This window comes from Lissotriton vulgaris, chromosome 2_2, assembly GCF_964263255.1.
Source record: "Lissotriton vulgaris chromosome 2_2, aLisVul1.2, whole genome shotgun sequence".
NCBI lineage: Eukaryota > Metazoa > Chordata > Amphibia > Caudata > Salamandridae > Lissotriton > Lissotriton vulgaris.
Genome location: NC_141688.1, coordinates 28,244,753 through 28,265,982, shown reverse-complemented (window position 1 = coordinate 28,265,982; position 21,230 = coordinate 28,244,753). Strand labels below are relative to the sequence as shown.

The 21,230-nt window shown below is 46.8% G+C and overlaps 1 protein-coding gene across 5 annotated transcripts in view; it reads left to right on the top strand.

The window, feature by feature from the left end:
- MYO9A (myosin IXA) overlaps nucleotides 1-21,230 on the top strand; it is a 1,208,318-nt gene that overhangs the window by 627,452 nt on the left and 559,636 nt on the right. For all 5 annotated transcript variants that reach the window (XM_086959231.1, XM_086959230.1, XM_086959229.1 and 2 more), the window contains one exon: nucleotides 14,940-15,081. In XM_086959231.1, the coding sequence (XP_086815357.1) occupies nucleotides 14,940-15,081 (142 nt within the window). The remainder of the gene's footprint in view (nucleotides 1-14,939; nucleotides 15,082-21,230) is intronic.

Genomic DNA, 21,230 nt, shown 5'->3' with positions numbered 1-21,230 from the left:
GGAACAGGTAGCACAATATCTGGCTACTTCCTGCTACACCCCTGGCCAGTAGAACTTTGGTAGTAGATATTTTAGGGTATGTTCTTTGACATAATGCCCACCCCGTCTTTGGGCCAAGGACAATACCTGTTCTCTGTAAGATCGTGGTACTAACAATTGTTCTTTCCTCTTACCCCCTCATACGAAATCCTGTACAAAAGTCCCTTTTTAACACAGAATAAGGGGCCTACCTTTTCCGGTCGGTCTTCCTGAACCTGGTTCCATGCATTTTGTAGCGTAGTGTCATCTCTTTGGGCAGCCCGAAAGCTCGTTCCTGCCTCTTGCGACGTCTCTGGGGAGGTAAAGATATGAGCGGATAAGACTGTCTCAGACTGTAGATACATGACTCATTCTTTCTTTTTTTCCCTACAAGTTTTTGTTACTTTAGGAATCGTTTCCTCTATCTCTTCACCATAGAAAGGGGCACTATTTTACCAGGCCACTGGAGGAGGAGGGGGGGGGGGGGGGAGTGTAGGCCTGTAGGTATTCGTGAAACCTGGGGAGGTCTGTTCCCAACAAAACTGCCTCAGGATGGTCCGTCACTACCCCAACCTTCCTCAGCTGGGACTCCCCCTCTATATCCAACAAGACCTCAGCCAAAGGATATAACTTCTTTTCTCCATGAACACATGTCACCTGTATACATTCATCTTCCACTATTTGAGAATCACGTATTAGCGCTCGGTCAACTACTGTGTGATGACACCCTGTGTCTAGAAAGGCTAGAACCAGTTTCCCGTTTACATGTATCTGTTTTCTATACCTTTCTGGGGGTTTTTCTGTCACCAAACCCTCCCTCGGGTCTACCCCACCTCCATTTGCTCCTGAGGGGGAAGGCGTGAAGGGCAATGTCGGGCTATGTGTCCCCACTCCGGGCAGTGGAAACACTGTGGTCCTGGTAGAGCAGGACTCGACATGGGTGGTCGTGGTTGGGGTTGTGGGAAGGCTTATCCTCTCTGTTCTATGGGGGCTGTGGTGAGTTTGTTTGGCATCCTTGTAGGTCCTGTCTGCGTTTTATGGGAAGGTCCTTTGAACTCAGAAGATCGGTGGTATGCACAGGCCAAATCCACCTCTACCGTAACGGACAGGTTGGGATGTTGTTTAATCCACACCCTTGTATTGAATGGTAGCACCTCCAAGTATTGCTCTAGATACACTTTCTCTGTGAGTTCATCCACTGAGGTGGTGGTAGGTTGTAACCAGTGATTTCCTAAGTCTCTTATCTGATAGTACAAGGCCCTAGGGTTGTCAACTACAGTCCACTTTTCTTTTTTGATACGGGAACAACAGTATTCCTGGCCACAGCCTAAATGTTCTAGAATGGCCTTTTTTATGTCCGCATAGCTAGTGACACCTGCCGGATTGGCGGCCTGATACGCGGCCTGTAATTCTCCTGACAGCAATGGCGTAATGTACTTTCCCTACCTTTCTGGTGGCCAGGTGGTTGTGGAGGCTACCCTCTCAAAATTGACAAAGAAATAATCCGGGTCATCCCCTTGTTAGAATTTCTGGAGTACTGACCTGGGTACATTAGTGTACCCACGCATAGGAAATGGCATCTGTAAGGCGTAAAACAGCTGTTCTTGGCATGTAGAGCTGTAGATTTACATGCGCCCTCCCTCCTCCCCGGACACCTATGGTTGTTGGTTATTATTCACATTGTATATGCATGGACATCTCTGTACTACACTTACTCCATTTTTGCCCTCTTGCGGGAAAACAATCTAACAATTCAGTTGATGCCCATACGCAATATCACCGAAAGTAGGAGTCGCCTTACCCCACGACTGAAAAAGACTCAACACTTGATGACAGGAGTATGCAAAGCATGTGAATCCAGATCTACATACCAAGAACAGATGCTTACAGGGTAAGTAACATAATCCTTATGTTTTGATGTGACTGTGATTCAACGGAGAGCATTACATTACATCACCTGCAACAGCATATGCGCTGAAGAATCCACCCAGGTGCGAACAGGAGCAAGCCACAGGAATGGGGATTATACAACAACCAATTGTGAATGACAGAGGAGTCCACCACATCTCATGCAAGTCAGAGGCCCTGATTATGAAAATAGGCGGTATTTATTGCACCAGATAAATAAGGATGCCACAGAGTACATTGTTTATCAGGTGCATAATTAGCACTTCTTGTGAGTTACTGAGTAATTGCATGCATATTCTAGTATTTGATGCACCAATATATCCATAGTGCTGTAAATACCATACAGGTTTCCCCGTTAAACTTTGGCATGGTTGACCTGCTGAAATTTAATGAAGATTGAGCTATTTAACATATCCATTAAGCATCCGATACGTGACATACAATCAAACTCTTATTTTGGACCTCTTCGCAATCAGGGGTTTATACACAATGACTCACTTGTAAATAGGCCAGAGTAGACTGTTGATATTACTGGTGTGCATGAGCCTGCCCCGTCTGTGAACAGCTGAATCCAGGCGCTAGAGTCACACTTTAATCACATAACCTTAGCTTGGAGAAATACCCTGGCTACTAGTGGCAGCTTTGGTAACGGTTAAGTTCTCTGTTCCCTAGACAAGCATAGCAGACAAATAGCTATCATACTTTTTTATATGTCCTGAGAAACAGAGAAACCTTTGCCTGGGGCTCCAACTGCAAAGTGTAAGTCTCCTCCATAACACTCATCAACAGTTTGTTAAAGCAAGATCTCAACTTAAAGAAATTTGGTTTGTTTCACTAGTGCCTTCGTAGGTAAATGTCAAGGAAACTTCGGACATTTCAGCAGGTCAGTGTGTATCTCCATGGAGCAAGAGTAGAACACCACTCAAAGATGCCCAGCATCATTATAGATCACATTTGTCAGCCACACTCAGTTCTGAAACCACAGTGCATTTTTCACAGTCACCTTCTGTTTGAGTAGCATGACAGCACGATGTGCATTAGGACATCTTCTAGGAATCACTTCAATTAGGCTGCTGCTCCTTTTATCTTGGCTCCAGGCATTGTTGTACCAGAGCACTGCAGGATCTGATCTAACAAGGTTGCACTTAAGTGAGTGGTGCTCAACTTCTCCCAATGATACCCATCTAGTGAGTGGGAGCTCAGTTCTTCGCCATTCTCACCCACCTTTTCCATAGTCTCCTCCTTTCCTTTGCTTAGAGTTTGCACCCACCTTAACAGATAAGATCATGTCCCTATCTAAAGCTGTGGAACTCTGATGAAGAGGGGAGCGAATGAGACAGCATCTTTTCTTGTCTCTGAGATAACACAGATCTGAATCTGGTTCGAATCCTCTGGTACTCCTTAATTTTCCATCTTGAAATTAAATGTAGGCGCTTCAACAGTGGAGTAAGTCCTAGTCTCTCCTCAAGAATGATATTCCTTGAGCACCAGTTAGTGCTGCCCCGAAACACATATGCCCTTGGTTATATAATCCAGGGTAAAATCCACAGGATCCTCCCCTGGCATTACCTCACCCTCGCCACCTCCCCAAAATTGTAGACCCCTGAAAAGTGGTCTACCCTCTGTAGCCCAGAAATGTGAGTACATATGGCATGTCCTGTCCCATTTGTAAAACATGGCCTATTTACAACCCTCCAGAAAATGGAGCTATCTACACACTCACACCTAGGCTAATTCCTGCAAGGTATGTTTACACTTAGCTAGTGCCTGCTTGTAGGCCTGTCTACAGACTGCTACAAATCTCCTATCTCTTGGGACCAGCTTCAATTGCCATTCTCAATTGAAGACCCTGTCAAACCATTTGGGCATTGCTCACCCAGGTGGGTTAATGGTACTGACAGTAGTTCCATGACTTTGCAGGCAATCCTCTCAAATGCTTGCAGACTGTCCTTCTCGAAGGCATCTGCATCCAAACAGGTGGAGATCTCCTGAGCAACGTTGGAAAAGAAGGGCACCTTAATGTGCGTTAGGTTCACCTGGGACCAGTTAAGTCTCCTACCTTCTTCATTCGCTGGGGTTCACTATAAACATGCTGAAGTCACACCGGACTCCTTCTCAGAGGGTTTTCTTCATTGGAGCCATTCTGAACACAGCTCAGTATTGTGCTTTCCCACCATGAAAGAGTACAGGACATTCAGGCTATGAACCTGATCTTTCAGCTTCGGGCCTAGATTTCAATGAGGTCTACTCTGAGGCTCCTTGGACTGATAGCCTACTGTATCCTGCTGTTCGAGCAAGCCAGGTGGCATATGCAGTGTAATCTGAAGACCCAGTGGGCCCAACATCAACGAGCTCTCTGACCGATTATAGATTTCGGAAGAGACTTCAAAAGATCTTTAGTGGTGGCTTCTGGACTGCGATTGGGTTAGTGGTAGCCCCGTCTCAGAGCTGTGACCGATGTATTGCTTCTGTGTTTGGATGGCCATCTGGGAGAGGTGGAGATCAGAGGCCTCTGGTCATCAGCAGAGTTCCTGCTTCACATCAACATTTTGATGCTGAAGGCCATCCGCTTGGAATTGAAAGCCTTCCTGCCATCCATCATTGGGAGGCTGATAGAGGTGTTCATGGCCAACACCACCGCCATGTGGTACGGCAACAAGCAGGGCTGGTTGCGTCACAGATTCTGTACCAGGAGGCCTTGCGCCTCTACATATGGCTAGACCTCAAGGAATTTCCTGGTGGTGAACCACCTGGAATGATCCTGGGATAACTGGGCAGTAGAGCTCAGCCTTTGACACCTAGCGGATCACAAATGGTAGGTGCCCCTAGAGGTGGCGGCACAAGGTCTCTTCCCATAGGTTGTTGATGTCATCTTGGCACCCCTCTGTGAAAACTACATGCGCCTATCATTGGGACAGATTTGTGGCTAGGTGCAGGAAACACCAGATCAAACCCCAATTTATCTGATGTTCTGTTATTTGTTTTGCCTTTTTCCTTTTGCCTGCTTTGAAAGTTATTTTTCGGCCTTTTCCGACTTCCTACGATTAAAAGATCATTCTTTACTGTTTGTCATCTCATTTGATGCGATTTCTGAAGGTGCTTGTACATGTTTCCCCCTTCTTTTTTTGTCATGCACCAATGAGACCCTAATCTGGTTCTGACTTATCTGATGTGTACTCTGTTCGAGACGCTTCACAGCTATCCATTGCGGCTCCTAAACATTAGCGCTGTTTCTTGTTGACATCACTTCGGCATGGCTAGTGAATGATCTTCAGGCACTTAGTGCCATTCCACCATACTCTACCTTCTTCCCAGACAAACAGGTTCTGCGGACTCTTGCATACTTCCTGCTGCAAATTGAGGCACGTCGTCAAACCATTACCCTGCTGACGTTCTATGCTCTGCCTCACCCCTCCAAGGAGGAGCTCTGAGCTACTACATCGATCCAGGTGGACGATTAGCTCTTTGTGGCTTCTCCGGAATGAAAAAAAAGCAAACCAGTGCAGAAGAGAACTTCTCCCTCTGGATCGTGCTCTGCATAAAGATCTATTACGCACTGGCCAAAAAACAGCATGGAGAAAGGCTGCATGCTCATTCAACCAAGACCAAAGCTGCTACCATTGCATTAGTATGTGTAGTTCCTGTCCTAGACATTTGCAAGGCAGCTATTTGGGCATCCTTCCATGTTTTTATAATCCACTATTGTATGGACAGTCAGGTTTACAGAGATGGGCATTTTGCCCCCTTGGTCCTATAGGACTTTATGGTTTGCTTCCACTCTCAGACCCACCTCCTATAGGTATTTCTTTGGTATCTATTCAAAAGGTGAGGAATTTGTAGCTAGAAGTTTCTATCATACGAACACGTTTCTTACCTTTGCTAATGCGCTTTCCTGTCGAGACTATCCAGGTGTAGATTCACCCCTAACCCTACTACCTTACTCTTCTGTAATTGGACTCAATCATTTAATAAGATCCCAAGCCTAGGAATCTGCACACTGTCTACCAATTTGCTTTTGGGGATCTGTGTCTGGGGACGCGGACAGTTTCCAAAGCTACTGACCCCAGCGTGAGACTATTTAGCAGCAGATTTCTCACCTTTTGAATAATTAGCAGTCATCAGACTGGATCCGGAAACCTTTCAGCAGTACCTCTGCTCTCCGGAAGAGGCTGTCTTGCGGCTGTACACAGACACCATTCTGCTCCAAAAATTATGTGCAGACTTATATAGGCACCAGTCTCCGCACACGACCGCACTACGACGCCAACATCCTCCACACACTCCACCCCGGACGAGAACACGCCAGCTACCGGGCCACCCCGAAGCGCGCCCATGGACCCTTCTCCTGCCGGAACTGCAGCCTCACCAGCATCCAGCCCGCCAAACCGTCCAGCAAAGACCCCAACCACCTCCAATGCATCCTCCTCAACACCCGCTCTGCTCGCAAACACGCCATCGAACTCTGGGACCTCCTTGACTCAACCGCCGTCGCCTTCCTGACGGAGACCTGGCTGAACGACTCTACAAGATCTCCCGCAGAGACTGCACCAACGGAGTGGGAGGGGGATTCGCCATCGTCCACAAGAACTCCATCAGCGTCTCGACCAACACCGATAACACCCTCAACACAGCGAGCACCTGCACTTCAAGATACTCACCGACCCCAACACCACCCTCAGAGGAACCCTCGTCTACAGACCACCCGGATCCCGACCACAGTTCAGCTTCTCCATCGCTGACCTCATCAGCACCCACGCCCTCGCCGCTACCGACTACATCCTTCTTGGGGACCTGAACTTCGACCTCAAGAACAACAACAATGCCAAAACCACTGCCCTAATCGACAACCTCGCCAACCTCGGACTCAGACAGCTCGTAACATCACCTACCCACGCCGCGGGACACACACTTGACCCCATCTTCTCCGCAAGTCCCCACGTCACCTTCAACCACACCACTGAACGCCACTGGCTTGACCATAGAAGCGTCCACTTCACCTTCAGGAAACCCACCACCGCACTCAACAGATGCCACGCCGCTGCTGGGGCAAGATCACCGAAGATTAACTGATCACCACTTCGCCCTGAGACCACCCCCTGACCCCATCGTCCCCAACACTGCCGCCCTCAACCTCAAACAATGGATAAACAACTGCGCCGACACCCTCGTTCCACTCAGGACCCCCGCCACCAACCACTCCAGCAAGAAACCTACATGGTTCACCAAAGACCTCCAAGCCTCCAAGCGCACCTGCCGAAAACTGGAAAAGAACTGGCTCTGTGAACAAACACCAAACAGCTACACGGCCCACAAGAACGCCTCACGCAGACACCACCAGCTCATCAGGACCGCCTAGACAACACACACAACAGCAAAGAGCTCTTCAATATTGTGAAAGAACTCTCCAACCCCAGCTCCAACACTAACAACACGCCCCACCCCTCCTCCCCCCCTCCACCCACCTCAAGACCTGTGCGACTCACTGGCCAACTTCTTCCACCTCAAGATCGCCGACATCCACAACAGCTTCACCCCCACGACCCCCACATCCACCACTGAGCCCACCAACCCTGCGACCACCATGCGCACCAGCCGCCTGACCGCCTGGTCCAACGTCAGCGACGAAGACACCATCAAGACCATGAACTCCATCCACTCCGGATCCCCATCTGACCCATGCCCACATCACATCTTCAACAAATCCAGCACAGCCATCGCCCCCCATCTCCGGAAAATGATCAACATCTCCTTTGAGACAGCAACCTTCCCGGAAAGCTGGTGGCACGCCGAGATCAACGTCTTACTGAAGAAACCCAAGGCGGACCCCAAGGACCTCAAGAACCTCCGGCCCATCGCCCTGCTCCCATTCCCGGCGAAAGTCATAGAGAAAATTGTCAACAGACAACTGACCCGATACCTCGAAGACAACCCCATCCTGGACCCATCCCAGTCAGGCTTCCGCAGCAACCACAGCAGGGAAACCGCCCGCATCGCCGCCACCGACGACATCAGGACCCCAATGAACAAAAGAGAAACAGCCGCCCTCATCCTCCTGGACCTCTCAGCTGCTTTCGACACGGTCTGCCACCGCGCCCTAACAGCGCGCCTCCACGACGCCGGAATACAAGAGGAGGCCCTGGCCTGGACCACATCCTTCCTATCCGGCAGAACACAGAGCGTCCGCCTCCCACCCTTCCCCTCCAAGACCACAGAGATCATCTGCATTGTACTGCAAGAGGATACTCTCTCAGCCCAACGCTGTTGAATTGAATTAGGTTTTTATATAGCGCAACTGCCACCCTACGGGTATCCTGGGGCTCAGACTTAAAAAGATCAACCTAGATATAGACAGGGTCAACAGTGGGGGCAGGCTTAAGGGTCAATCCTGGGAAAGAGCCAGGTTTTCAGGCTCCTTCTAAACTCGGCCAAAGAATTGGCTTTTCTGCTCTTCTGGGGCAGCTCATTCCATATGTGGGTGGCTGCCACACTAAATGCCCTCCACTCCCATCCTAGAGCGCCTGAATCTGGTGGTCGTCAGCAGATTTGTGCTAGAGGAGCGGAGCTGCCTTTTGGGAGTATACCAGGTAAACTTCTCTTGCAGTGGGACAGGACCCGAGTTGTCCACAGCTCTGTAGACCATGCAGAGTGATTTAAAGTGTACCCGTTCAATATCTACATGGCTCCCCATCGCCCGCCAGCACAGCCTCAACATCATCTCCTACGCCGACGACATTACATTACATTACGCCGACGACACCCAACTGATCATCTCACTCACCGAAAACCCTCTCACCGCCAAAGCCAACCTCTACAGGGGAATGAAGGCCATCGCCGAATGGATGAAGGACAGCAGGCTGAAGCTGAACTCTGACAAGACGGAGGTCCTCATCCTCGGATCCACCCCCTCAGCCTGGGACGACTCCTGGTGGCCACCTCGCTGGGAATAGCCCCAGCACCCACCAACCACGCATGCAACCTGGGAGTCATCCTCAACTCCAACCTCTCCATGACCAAGCAGGTCAACGCCATTTCCGCATCCTGCTACAACACCCTCTGAATGCTCTGCAGGATCTTCAAGTGGATCCCCTGCAGACGTGAAAAACCATCACCCAGGCCCTAGTCACCAGCAGGCTGGACTACGGAAACGCCCTCTATGCAGGAATAACAACCAAGCTCCGGAGACGGCTGCAATGCATCCAGAACGCCTCGGCACGACTGGTCCTTAACATCCCCCAACACAGCCACATCACCCCCCACCTGAGAGACCTACACTGACTCCCCATCAACAAGAGGATAACCTTCAAACTCCTCATCCAGGCACACAAAGCCCTACACAACGCCGGACTAGCATACCTCATCGAACGACTCAGCTTCTACACCCCCACCCGCAGCCTCCACTCAGCCAGCCACACCCTCGCCGCGGTAACACGCATCCGGAAAACGACCACCGGCGGCAGATCCTTCTCCCACCTCGCCGCCAAGACCTGGAACACCCTCCCCGCCAACCTCCGACAAACCCAAGACCTGCTCACCTTCAGAAGACTTCTCAAGACCTGGCTCTTCGATCAGTAGCGGTGTCCGTACGCCCCACCACCCTTCCCCCTTCCCCAGCGCCTTGAGACCCTCACGGGTATGTAGTGCGCTCCACGAATTCCTTAATTGATTGATTGATACTGAAGGAAGGCCTTCTATCAATTTACCTTATTTAAGTAGAGTAGGTTCTGCATATGATAGGAAATAGCATTGATCCAGTTAAGCGCTAAAAAGAAACTTGGCCAAGTCTTGTTTGCAATTTACTTCCATAAAAGTGCATCTAACAGCGTTACAGCTTTTAGAAAAAGCCTAACGTGGATTACGTTCTTCACTCTCACATTTAATCTGAAGATCTTAAAGGGATTTCCTTTAATTTTCATAAAACATGTTCTCCTTTGAAGCATAACATAATGAGTCCTACTTTAGATCCCGTCCATAAAGCTACACTTCAGCACCTTTCATGGAAAGCAACTTTTCTAGTAGCTGTTATATCTGTAAGCACAGTTGGTGTGATTAGAGCTCTATTGAACAATCCTATCCATTAGTCCCTGGGAGAAACATTGTATTCAGTACCTGCAGACCTTTTTTGCTGAAATTATTTCAGATCTCCGTATTAATCAAACTATATAGCGTCCCTACTTTTTAAAACACGTATCCATGAGAGCAGAGAAAGCTGTACAAAGAGTACTGCGATACTGTCTCAGAATAACAGACACCTGTGGAAAATGTAAACCAGTCATTTGTTCACCACTGGCCTACCTGTAGAGGTATAGGAGGTTAATGGAGCCAGCTGAAGGCTTAAAATGTACAGTAAAGTGTTTGTCAGCATAAGCTGGAGAGATACATATCTTTTCAGTTTTTTATTTTTTTAAATAAAGAAGCAGTACTTAATAGTCTGTATACTCTGCTTTGACTAAATGTGTTTCTTTGTAGCACCATGACCCCCAATCAGCAGTTATTTTTTTATTGTAGGCTTTATGTTTGGGTGAGGTCCCCTCGTGGCGGGTTAGAGGACAATTTTGCCCACACACTGTAACGTTTTTTTCCCTCCAAGGGGGCTGGATTAAAGGTTTCACAAGAAGGTAGACACTCCCCTTTTCACAAGTGTCTGACATCAGTGATTTCAGTAGGACCACTATCCCAGAGCATAAATCCTTCCCTCTGGCTAGAAGACATGCTTTCTCCACTTCTCTCCTGGCTTAGGTCTTAGAAGTCATCAGAATTCTTTCCTTTCATTTCTGCTTTTTTGTAGCTTATGTCTTGGCCCACCCTTGCCACCCCTACCTCTCACCAAAATCCGAAACTCTCCTTTTTCTTTATCTTCTGCCATATAGTGCCAAATAATTGGAACTTGATCGTGAGACTACAGTTCTACGAGTCCCAAGGGAATTTCCTCTCTGGGCCAGATTTACCCTGTCAACCGCATTTCCTCTCTGCTGGTTGGGCATAGGCAACCTTGGTCTATTACCTGCAATGGAGAGAAACGGCCACTTTGTCTAGCAATATTTAATTTGTAAAATAATAAGTGCCGATATCCAACGTTGTGCTCAGAAACTCACGGTTGCTGCTGTCGAATGTGAGGGGTGCAGCATGCCTAATGTGCAAAGTCTTTATTCCACCTTAGGCCTCTTTTATCTACCACCAGACCCTCCCTATTCTTTATCACCCTCGTTTCGGTTCATTTAAATTCCTACTTTCCTGCTTTGTCTCTGTTTTTCCATCTTTCTCTACCTCCTCCTTTCCAGTTTGTGTTGCTGCACCATGGCTACCTCCGTGACATTAGGATGCACGCTTGCCTGAGGACGTCCAATCTTCCTTCAGATGTGCAGGCTAACCTAATAGAGCTCTTTTTGATGACATTCGTTTGTTTGGGGACAAGACCTACTCAGCGACTTTTCGTGGTGTCAAACGGAGCTAATCATTCCATTCCCGGCAATACGCACAAGCGTTCCAACAGCCCCAAAATCCCCTCAACAACAATACAGGGGCCATTGTAGAGATAAAGGCCGTGGATGCTTTTTACAACCCTCCTCCTGTTCCTCCCCCGCACCACCAGGAAAGCAAGCTTAGTTTGGTTACCCACGCATACACTAACTGGAAGGTCATTACTTTAGACCAGTTGGTCCATCAAATTGTAGAAAAGGGCTACACCCATCTCTTCCGTCCGGTTCCTCCCCCCATCCCGCCGCTGCCTCCTCCCGAACATTTAGCCATCTCTTAGCAGGAGCTCTCTTCCTCAAAAGAGCGGTGGAGTTGGTGCCAGAAAAAGAAAAGGGTCAGGGTTGTTATACACGTTACTTCCTGGTGCTTAAGAAGGATGGTGGTATATGTCTGATTCTGTTTCTCAGGACCCTAAACTTCTTCCTCACAAAAGAAAAGTCCAAGACCTTGACATTAGCTCAAGTTCTATTAGTGTTGGTTGTAGCTTGGAGACTGGATAATGTCACTAGACCTGCAAGATTCATACTTCCACATCCCAATCCTGCAATCTCATTGGAAATACTAGCGAGTTGTGGTGGCTTCTACATACCACAAGTTTGCTCTCCGGTTTAACATCAGCACCTCGTATCTTCACAAAGGTGAAGGTAGTTGGGGCCAATTTCAGATGCTCCAGTATTCCTGTTTTTCTGAACTTGGACATCTGACTCCTGAAAGCCAGCTCACCAGAAATGGTGTTGCTCCACTTGCAGGCAACTGCATCTCTGTTATTGGACCGGAGCTTTTGGATCAACAAGCCGAAATCTCACCTGTGGCCCTTCCAACAACTGCAGCAGTCTTAGGGTTAGGACTGGACACCATCTTTCTCTAGACCTTTCCTTCTCCACAGAGAATCAGAGAAATCCAGTAGATGGTGCATCTTTCCACCAAGGTGCGAAGTCCCAGTCCTAAAAGTCCTGCGATTACTAGGTCTTCAATCTCTTGGTCACACATGCACTTTGGCACATGAGGCCCTTGCGGTGTTCGCTTTGCAGGTAGTAGGTCTAGTGCGGAGGTAACTCTCGGGAGTACTCATGATCCTCTCCCCACCCCCCCGCCTCCCAATGCTGCAGCGGAAGTGGCTTGGTGGGGTAACAGGATGGACTACACTCCCCTCCGACTGAGACTACGATAATGGTTGATGCATCCACTATAGGATGGGGAGCTCATCTGAAGGTCCGTAACCTCTGGTGAAGTAGGTGCTTCACTTCAACCTGCTGTAACTGCAAGTTATTTGGCTCACACTCAAGTCCTTCCTCCCCTCCATCGTGAGTCGGTCCCTCCAGGTCTGGACTGACAACACAACTGCGATGTGATATGTAAACAAGCAAGGAAAAGTAGGGTCTCCCCTCCTTTGTCTGGAAGTGTTCAGACTGTGGTCTTGGGCACACCGCTAAGGCATTTGGCTTACCATTAATCCATTAGGAGGGACTCTGAATTTCAGAGCCAATTACATGAGCTGGAGTTATTTTGCCAATCATGATTGACGTCTCCTACTGGAGGTAATTTAGGACATCTTCATCCAGTGGAGCACTCATCTTCAGCCAGTGGAGCACTCAATCGCCTCCATGGGAAATGCTGAGCTAGCAGTTCTGCACCCTCCGTTGAGTGTCTGTTGAGAGGAGCCGTAGGCGACGTGTTTAAATTGAGGTGGAACTTACAGCTGCATTCTTAGCTTGGGCTCCAATACTCTTGGTTCCTCGAATCCTCAGGAAGATTCGCCAAGACCGGGTCCAAGTCATTCTCATTTCCCTAGATTGTTGGAGAAGGGTGTGGTATGTCGACCTATGCACTTCTTAACATATCTTCTGCTTCGACTTCTACTCTGGCTGGACCTTGTCTCCAAGTCAGGAGGACTAGTTCTCCATCTTCATGCGTGGAAATTGAGCGGGGAGAGCTGAGCTCTTTTCAGCTGCCACTGAAGGTGGTTGACTTTATCTTGTCTGTGTGTTGCACCTCCACAAAAATGGGTTATTGCAGCAGATGGGACAACCTTGTTGCAGGGTGTGTGGACAATGGTGTTGGTTCCCCTTCAGGCCAAATTATCTCAAGAGGTGCAAATTGTGCTTTCCCTTACTGTGAAGGGTTATTTAGTTGCCTTGTTGGCTTTCCTCTGTCTGCATGATGAACCATCACAGTTTAAGTCCTATTTTGTCATGCATTTTCGTAAGGGCAGGCCCAATCTTTTTCTTCCCACCCCATCTGGGGTTCATCAGTGGGACCTAAATTTGGTTCTTACTTTTTTGATGGGGACTCCATTTGAGCCCCTTCAGAGTTGTGCCGTTTGTATGTTGCCTTTCAAAACTTTACTTTGGTTTGCTATCACTTGTGCTAGAAGGGTCCGTGAATTACAGGCCCTTGGTTGCCACTTTCCTGTCACTACCTTCTTTCCAGACATGTTTGTGTTGTGAACCAGGGCTGCTGTCCTCCCCAACGGGGTCACTCCTTTTTATCTTGCCCAATTCATTACGCATCTACTTTTTACTTTCCACCTCATCCTACAAAAGAGGAGGAACATTTTATTGGTTGAAGTCTCGGCAGGTATTTAATTACTAATTAGACCGCACCTAAGTAGTGCGCAAGGATGACCAGCTGTTTGGCAGATACTGTGGTGCCAAAAAGGTAAGGCGGTACACAAGAGGATTCAGTTCATCATTCTTTGCATCTAGATCTGTTACGCCTTAGCCAAGAAAGAGTCTCCTGCAGGAATTAGAGCCCATTCCACCAAAGCTAAATAGACTACTTCTGCTCTTGCGATGGAGAAGAAATTTTGTAGGATCTAGACTGTCATAAGGACATGAATTTACCCAATGTTTGTTTTTAATCCTTCAAAAAGAATTACGTTTCAGCTAAAAGTGGATCAAAGGTCAGAGTTTTTATGGTATGTGACTATGTAAAAATCTCATAGCTGCAATGTCAATGTTACAAGTAAGTAACAACGTATTTCAAATTTAGGTTGGTTTACCATGGAGGCATTGACACTTTCTTTGTTGAGTTTATTGTTAATGCATTACCTCTTATCTGCCTTTTTGGCATTCAAGGATGAATTACACCACCCTGCTGCTACTTCTCATATGTCATGTGCAATACTTTTAATTTACGTCTTTTACAGTTAACTAATATATAATGCATCTCTCAACTTATTGTGAATGCTGAACTACCATACTAGATCAACAGCCTGTTGTGTTCACTGGAGCTTTTACTCTTCCTTCTCGCTATTGGATTAAATGGGATACATTATACTTCTGTTAGTCTCTCTATTCTCTAATGGGCATTCTGTAGCAGAATGCCCATATTGGTTATTAAAAGGCTTACATGGATGCTGTACCCTTTCCTCCAACTATTGGACATACTAGATGTTCCTTGTCTTCTTTGTGTTTATTGAATTGTATATCGTTAAACCTGATTGTCCCCTAGTGCTCTAGGTAAAAGAGCAGTGGTAGGCTAAATCCCACTAAGCTTTCCTGTAATTCTTTATCCTGTTTCTATTTTATTCCATGCAGTTTTCCTCAGGCTACAAACCAGACTCTCTTGGAAAAGTTTAAACGACAGCACGAGGGAAACGGTTACATTGAATTTCCAGCAGTGATGGAGCCAGCTTTCATCATCAAACATTATGCAGGGAAAGTGAAGTATGGTGTCAAGGTGAGTATCTTGCTTTATGAGAGTAATTCGAACCTTGGTCAAACCAGGTGTCTGAGCACCGCCCTCCGTTATGGTAGCCAAATATAATCTTTTAAATCTGCTCCCAATTCTGCTGCCTGCTACCCACTAACCTGGTAGAAGCTGTGAAATATTTGCCCCCCTTAAACTGCAGTCTGGATAAGTTGCAGACTTCTCACTCACACTTGAAGGAGCTCTGTCCTAACCTCAGATTGACTGCATTCACACCTGCATTATTTGTAAGGTTTGCCAGTGCAACTCCGTTTTCCCCTAGTTGAGCTGCATGTGTCTTTTGCCTTCCGTCCCTGAGGAGTCATCAGGTAAATACTCTGCTTAACTACCTTTAGTTGTAAGATGCTCTGCTCCATACTCCATCAGGAGAAATAGCATTTCACATAATGCCTTTCCAGTTGTCCTTTAAATCTATACTACCCCACAAATATAAATCTAAAGATCACATTTTATATTCCTATCTCACTAGGCTCCTAACTATAGCTTGATTGAACCTGAACCCTTTTGTTCTCCTTCCTAGTAAAGTGCGCACATTTCCTCACTTGCCGCTGCCCTTACAAAAACTATGAAATAACTTTTCCCATCGGAATTGGTGTGTTCCATTGTGCCCCCAATTGGATTTTTTCTCCACATTTCTAAAGCCTCCGTTCTGATGTATTTGGTGCGACTATTCCCAACGCTTAGGGAGCTGCTCTCTATCCATCATTGCCCATTGATGAGCTGTTTCTTTCTTCATTTAAATCAGGTCCTTCATTAAGGAGGGAGGAGCTGCACTGCAGCTTAAATGGTGGGACCCTATACATGAAAAGTAAACCTCAGATTTTCCACAGACCCCTGTCTCTTCTTTGTTCTTCGAACTATTTATGAAGTTTTCATTCAGTAGATGTTTGCATAAGTGATAATTGGCTGGTATCTGCCCCTGACCTAGTTCCTTTTCTTTCTCATTAATACATTATTACTTACGATTTTTCACCCTTAAAACTACAAAATATACACCCTACAGAGATGCCACGTTTCGGTTAATTTTCTTGGCAGTTTTGAAGTGTCAAAAAGGTTGATAATTTTTAATCCTGAAAGGAAGGCATCTTCAACCTCAAACTTGAACAGTAGGAGAACCACAAGCCAGTTCCAGTGCTGTGGATACACACAAGGTCGTAATCCTTTTACTTTCTTCTACCTCAGGTGGCAGTGACGCCTTAGTGTGCTTCGCCCACGTGACGTAGTTGTGTATGGTCCTGATGAACGCTGAGCCGATTTTTGGCTCCTAACAGCAGAAACATGTCGACCTATATTGTTTTATGTGTAGGACAGGGTGATTCTAACTAACACAATCACCATTCTGTCCGACTTTTCACTTACATTTTAACGAAGTTAGAGCTACCCCCTCAATAAAATATTTTTTTTTAATCTGGGGAGTAGTCCACAATTCTTTTAACTCACTTAACCACTACTTTCTAAAAAGAACCCAATGAAGACAAATGGCAACCGACTATCTTGTGGGTGCCTGAGGGCTCTTTTTCTTTCTCACACTGTGCATGCAACGCTAAACTGTATGACTACTCATGGTTTGAAGAATCTCTCCCTTTGGTGTTAGTAACTGACTACCCCTTTTTTGTTTTTTTTAGTCACTCTTTTGTTGATTTCTATTTAGGACTCTCAAGGGATATAAGAGTGGCCTTGTGAGCCCTTTCTCTCTTGTTGATTGTATATATATAATTTAGCAGTACCACTGAAACAACCTTGGTCGACTGGAATGGATCTCTCTATAAGAGAACAGGGTTTAAAGTACTGTCTGTAGCCCTGGCTAACACTCAGGACTGTATATCAAGCCAGTAGTACTCTGTGAGAGAGTGTGTTGTCCTCAAAGTTGCCACTCTTCAGATGTCTTTCACAGGTTGCACTGCAAAGAGAGTGGCTCTATTATTTATGCAACAAGTCAGATCAGCTGGGACCCCACCACTTAGCAGCATGCCCACTTGAGCGTTTGCTACAGTGATGCAGAAGGCAGTTCGTCTTTACAGGCATCGATTCAGCTAGGCCGCACCATTGTTAGCTTGATCAGAAGCTACACAAAGTTGGGTTGACTGACAAAAGTCAACGTTTGTTTACAAGCATAATTTCAAATATCTTTTAACTTTGAAAAAACGTGAAGTTTTTTTTTGTCTGCAGTACGTGGCTTCGGTAACAAATAGATAAACTGACCTGCTGATTCATATGAAATTTCCTCTAGTACCTTACGTTTGAACATGTGCTTGCCCTTTAAAAAGTCACTTTATCTATGTAGAAATGTCAGACTACTCATCTGCTCAAGTTCTAGGAGTTCGGCTCTGTGCTGGCATAATCTGGTGTATGTAGGTGTTCCACGTAGGTCTCTTTGAGAAAGATGGCTAGTCCTTCCCATCACCAGCATCAACCTTTTGGCATTCTTCCCTTTCATCACCTTCATCATTGGTGTCATCCTCATTATTATCAAGTACATATATTGGTCTTCTTTAAGGGGTTAGAAGGTTACTGCAACACAGGTGCTTGCAAGTAAGCTGTACCATGTGGTTAAGCAATGGCAGTTGAGGAGGCAGAGGTATAGGTGCAGCAGACATAGACTGCTGCATCTATGGTGGAGCAAGAGCAGTGAAGAATTGCAAAAGAACCGGATTTGGAACCACTTTTTGCTGATAAGATAACGTTTGCCTATAACAGATCTAAAAACTTGAAAGAACTGCTAAAAAAGAAGGACAAACCAAATGAAGTCAACTACAAGGGTATGCAGAGATGCGAAAACTGCATCCATTGCAACAATGTGATCACAGGACAAATGTTTTCACACCCAATGACAGGAAAGAAGGAGACCTTGTTACACTCAGCAACTTGTGACACAAAGAACGTTATTTATGGAATCAAATGTCCATGTGGAAAATTGTATATAGGTCAAACTGAAAGAAAAATAAAAGTAAGAATAACAGAGCACAAGAGTAACATCCGCCTGAAAAACTTGAAATCTACACTGGCTACCCACTGGCTAGAAGCAGGACACAATGTGGCACAACTACGCTTCACAATATTGGAAGTTATTAAACATCACCCCGAGAAAGACTCACATAAATCAAGACTGAGATCTGAATATTTTTGGATAAAGAAAATGGGCAGCTTGCAACCGAATGGACTGAATGACAGGATAGAACTATCCTGTTTTTTGTAAATAGACTGTGGAAAGCTAACTTTATTTCCTTGCATAACACTCACAGTGAGAACTCCCCTACCTAAAATGGCCGACACTATGTTGTTTTAGAAATTATTCTATTAGTCACTATTTATCACTAACATGCGTTATCATATTTGAATTTTACATGAGGCAGCCTTCCAAAACCATAAAAATTGAGTATATTGAATTATGATGAACAAGCAGCAAACATGACACGGAATTAATTAATTTCAGTTATGTATTAGTTTTTGTTTGGTATTGTATATTTTCTCTAAGGAGATAATTTTTGTACATTAGCACACCCGTTTTTGTTATTCAGTTTAGTTTCTAGTATAATATAAGGACTGCATAGCAGTTCTTGGTCGCGATCACGTGATCGCAAATTGAGCCAATCAGAGAGCATGGAGCTTTAAATAGCTTTGCACTGACAGTAAGGAAGTAGCGGATTGGCCGACACCACGTAAACGAGGGACGATTTCATTTCTCAGTAAGTAAAGCGCTGACGAGGAGCAGAATGTTTGTTAGGCTAAACTCTTTTCCGTTTAGAGTTATTTTGTTGTCAAATTAGATTTAGTTAGTTGCACTGGGAGCGTAAAGCATGGTTTTAGTGTTTGGTATGTTTTAGCGCTAATTGAAAAAAACGGACATTTTTAGTGGGCAGTGAGAACATTGCAAGGGAGGCCATTCAGGGACCGTTAGAAAAGGACATGCCATGATTTGAGATGTTTGTTTTCACTAAAGAACATTGTGGGTATAAATACATGTAAATGTTTATGTATATATGTATATAGGTTAAAGGGCTGATTGCATTTTTCTTGATTTTTTCAATAGAGACCCCCGAAGAAGGGTCACCATAGACCCGAAATGCATTGGGTAAATGGGAGATGTTAATTTGAATTGTCCTGGAAACTAAAGGATGCATATGAAGTAAAAAAGAAAAGAATAAACAGAAACCTTTGAAATAAGGAGCATTTCATGGAATGAATTATCATTATTTTTGTTTACAAGTGTTCGAGGCATGTGGGCTGCTAAATTCATATCTTTGCATTAGATCGCCACCTAGTGTTGGGTCCGGATGATCGCACATTGTTGTCCTGGAAGAGTCTTCGAAGTATCCTGAGATGGGTGGCTCCTCCCCTGGACTACAGTGCGCATGGGCATCGGCTCCATCCCCAGATTGTTTTTTTCCGCCATTGGGTTCGGATGCGGTCTCGACGTCTCTCCGTCGGAACCGAATAAACATCATTTTTTAAGGCTTTGGGTTCTTTACGTCGGTATTGTTTGCGTACGGTCTCGAGTTCTTCCGTCTCTCGGAGCCGGAATCACCGGAGTTTTTTACTACTCTTCGGACATCGAGGCCTTCTCATCGCGACTCGACACTAAGTTCCCAACATGGAGCGGAGTCCGTTTAAACTCTGTCCGCTCTGTGGGTCCAAATACCCACATATAGACGTACACCCGGTCTGTAATAAGTGCCTTTCGCCAGACCATGACGAAGGAAGTTGCCGGGCCTGTGCGAAGTTCAGGTCGAAGAAAACTCTCACGATTCGGCGCGCAGTGCGCCTTGTGGCCAAACAGGCGGCCCCGGATCCAGATAACATCTTCGGCGACCAAGAAGAAGAGGACCAGAGCCATCATCTTCAAATCTCCCCGCCTGAGACGGAGGTCGAGGCCGATCCGGAATATGACGACGACGGAGTCGTGGGTCAGGGCCTTGAATACGTCGACGAGGTAGGGGACGACGTTATGGTTTATGGGGCCGAGGAAGATAGCTCAGGGGACGAGCTATGCCCCGAAGTTGAAGAACATCAGGAGGGGGTCGCGGGATCGCCTGTCGGCCTTACCCAAGACCCTGTAGCGCAAGCCACGGCCCCGCCTGTCGGCCCGGCCACGGACATACTTGCTGCGCCGAGGGTTTCGAAACCGAAACTGAAAGCAACGGTCTCGACTGCACCTAAAATGGCCGACCCGAAACCGAAACCGAAAGTTAAGGACTCAATCGTCCCTAAGATGGCGGTCGCAACAGCAAAAACAAATAAACCGGCGGCCCCATCGACTCCGTCGACCTCCGGTCCGCAGAAGTCGAAGAAACACGGCGATTCCGCAGGGTCGAAATCGGCGCCGGAGGAGAGATCCTCTAAAAAGGGTGGCACGCACAAGACAAGCGCGCCGGCGCCGGCGAAGCCTGCTAAGGCAACCGACACAGCCCCGGCTCCAACGGGGACATCTGCGCATCGCTCCAGGGACTCGGGGTCGGCGCCGTCCATCCCTCCAAAAGACCAACGGAACGTCGCATCCGAAGGCAAGGCCACCTCGTCGGTGCCAAAGACATCGGTCACCGACGCATCTCTCGTGGCTGCTTCACTACAAAGAATTAAGGACAAGGTTTTTTCCTCGTCGACGCCAACGCCATCGACGCAGAAGGCGGCAGACGTCCCGGTCAAGCCGGCAAGTAAGCTCCTCTTCCTTCTACCGCCAAAAGTGGTGCCAAAGGCCTTTTCCTCGAAATCGACGCCAAAGAAGTCGGAATCTTCTACGGCAGGGACATCTTCGGGTCAAGTGCTCGACCCTGAAGAGGATTCGGAGTGTTTTATAGACGCGGACACGGGGAAGTTAACCCTTTATAAAAGGAAGATCACTTCGCAGCCGGTGGAATCCTACGTCATTCCCCTAAAGAAGAAAAAGTTTCCACAGGACGCCTCAGGCCTCATGGAACCTATTCTACCTCCTCTGGGAAGGAGCCCAACACCGTCTCCAGACCACTCTGACAGTGGGGACTATGGTGAAGATGAACAATACACGTTCCCAGTAAATGAACCTGATGCACAGCCAGATTCTTATTATGGCATTGGGGACCAAGGCAACCAAGATGTGGGGCAAGACCCACAGACCTTCAGTACACGTGCATCCCCTACGGAGG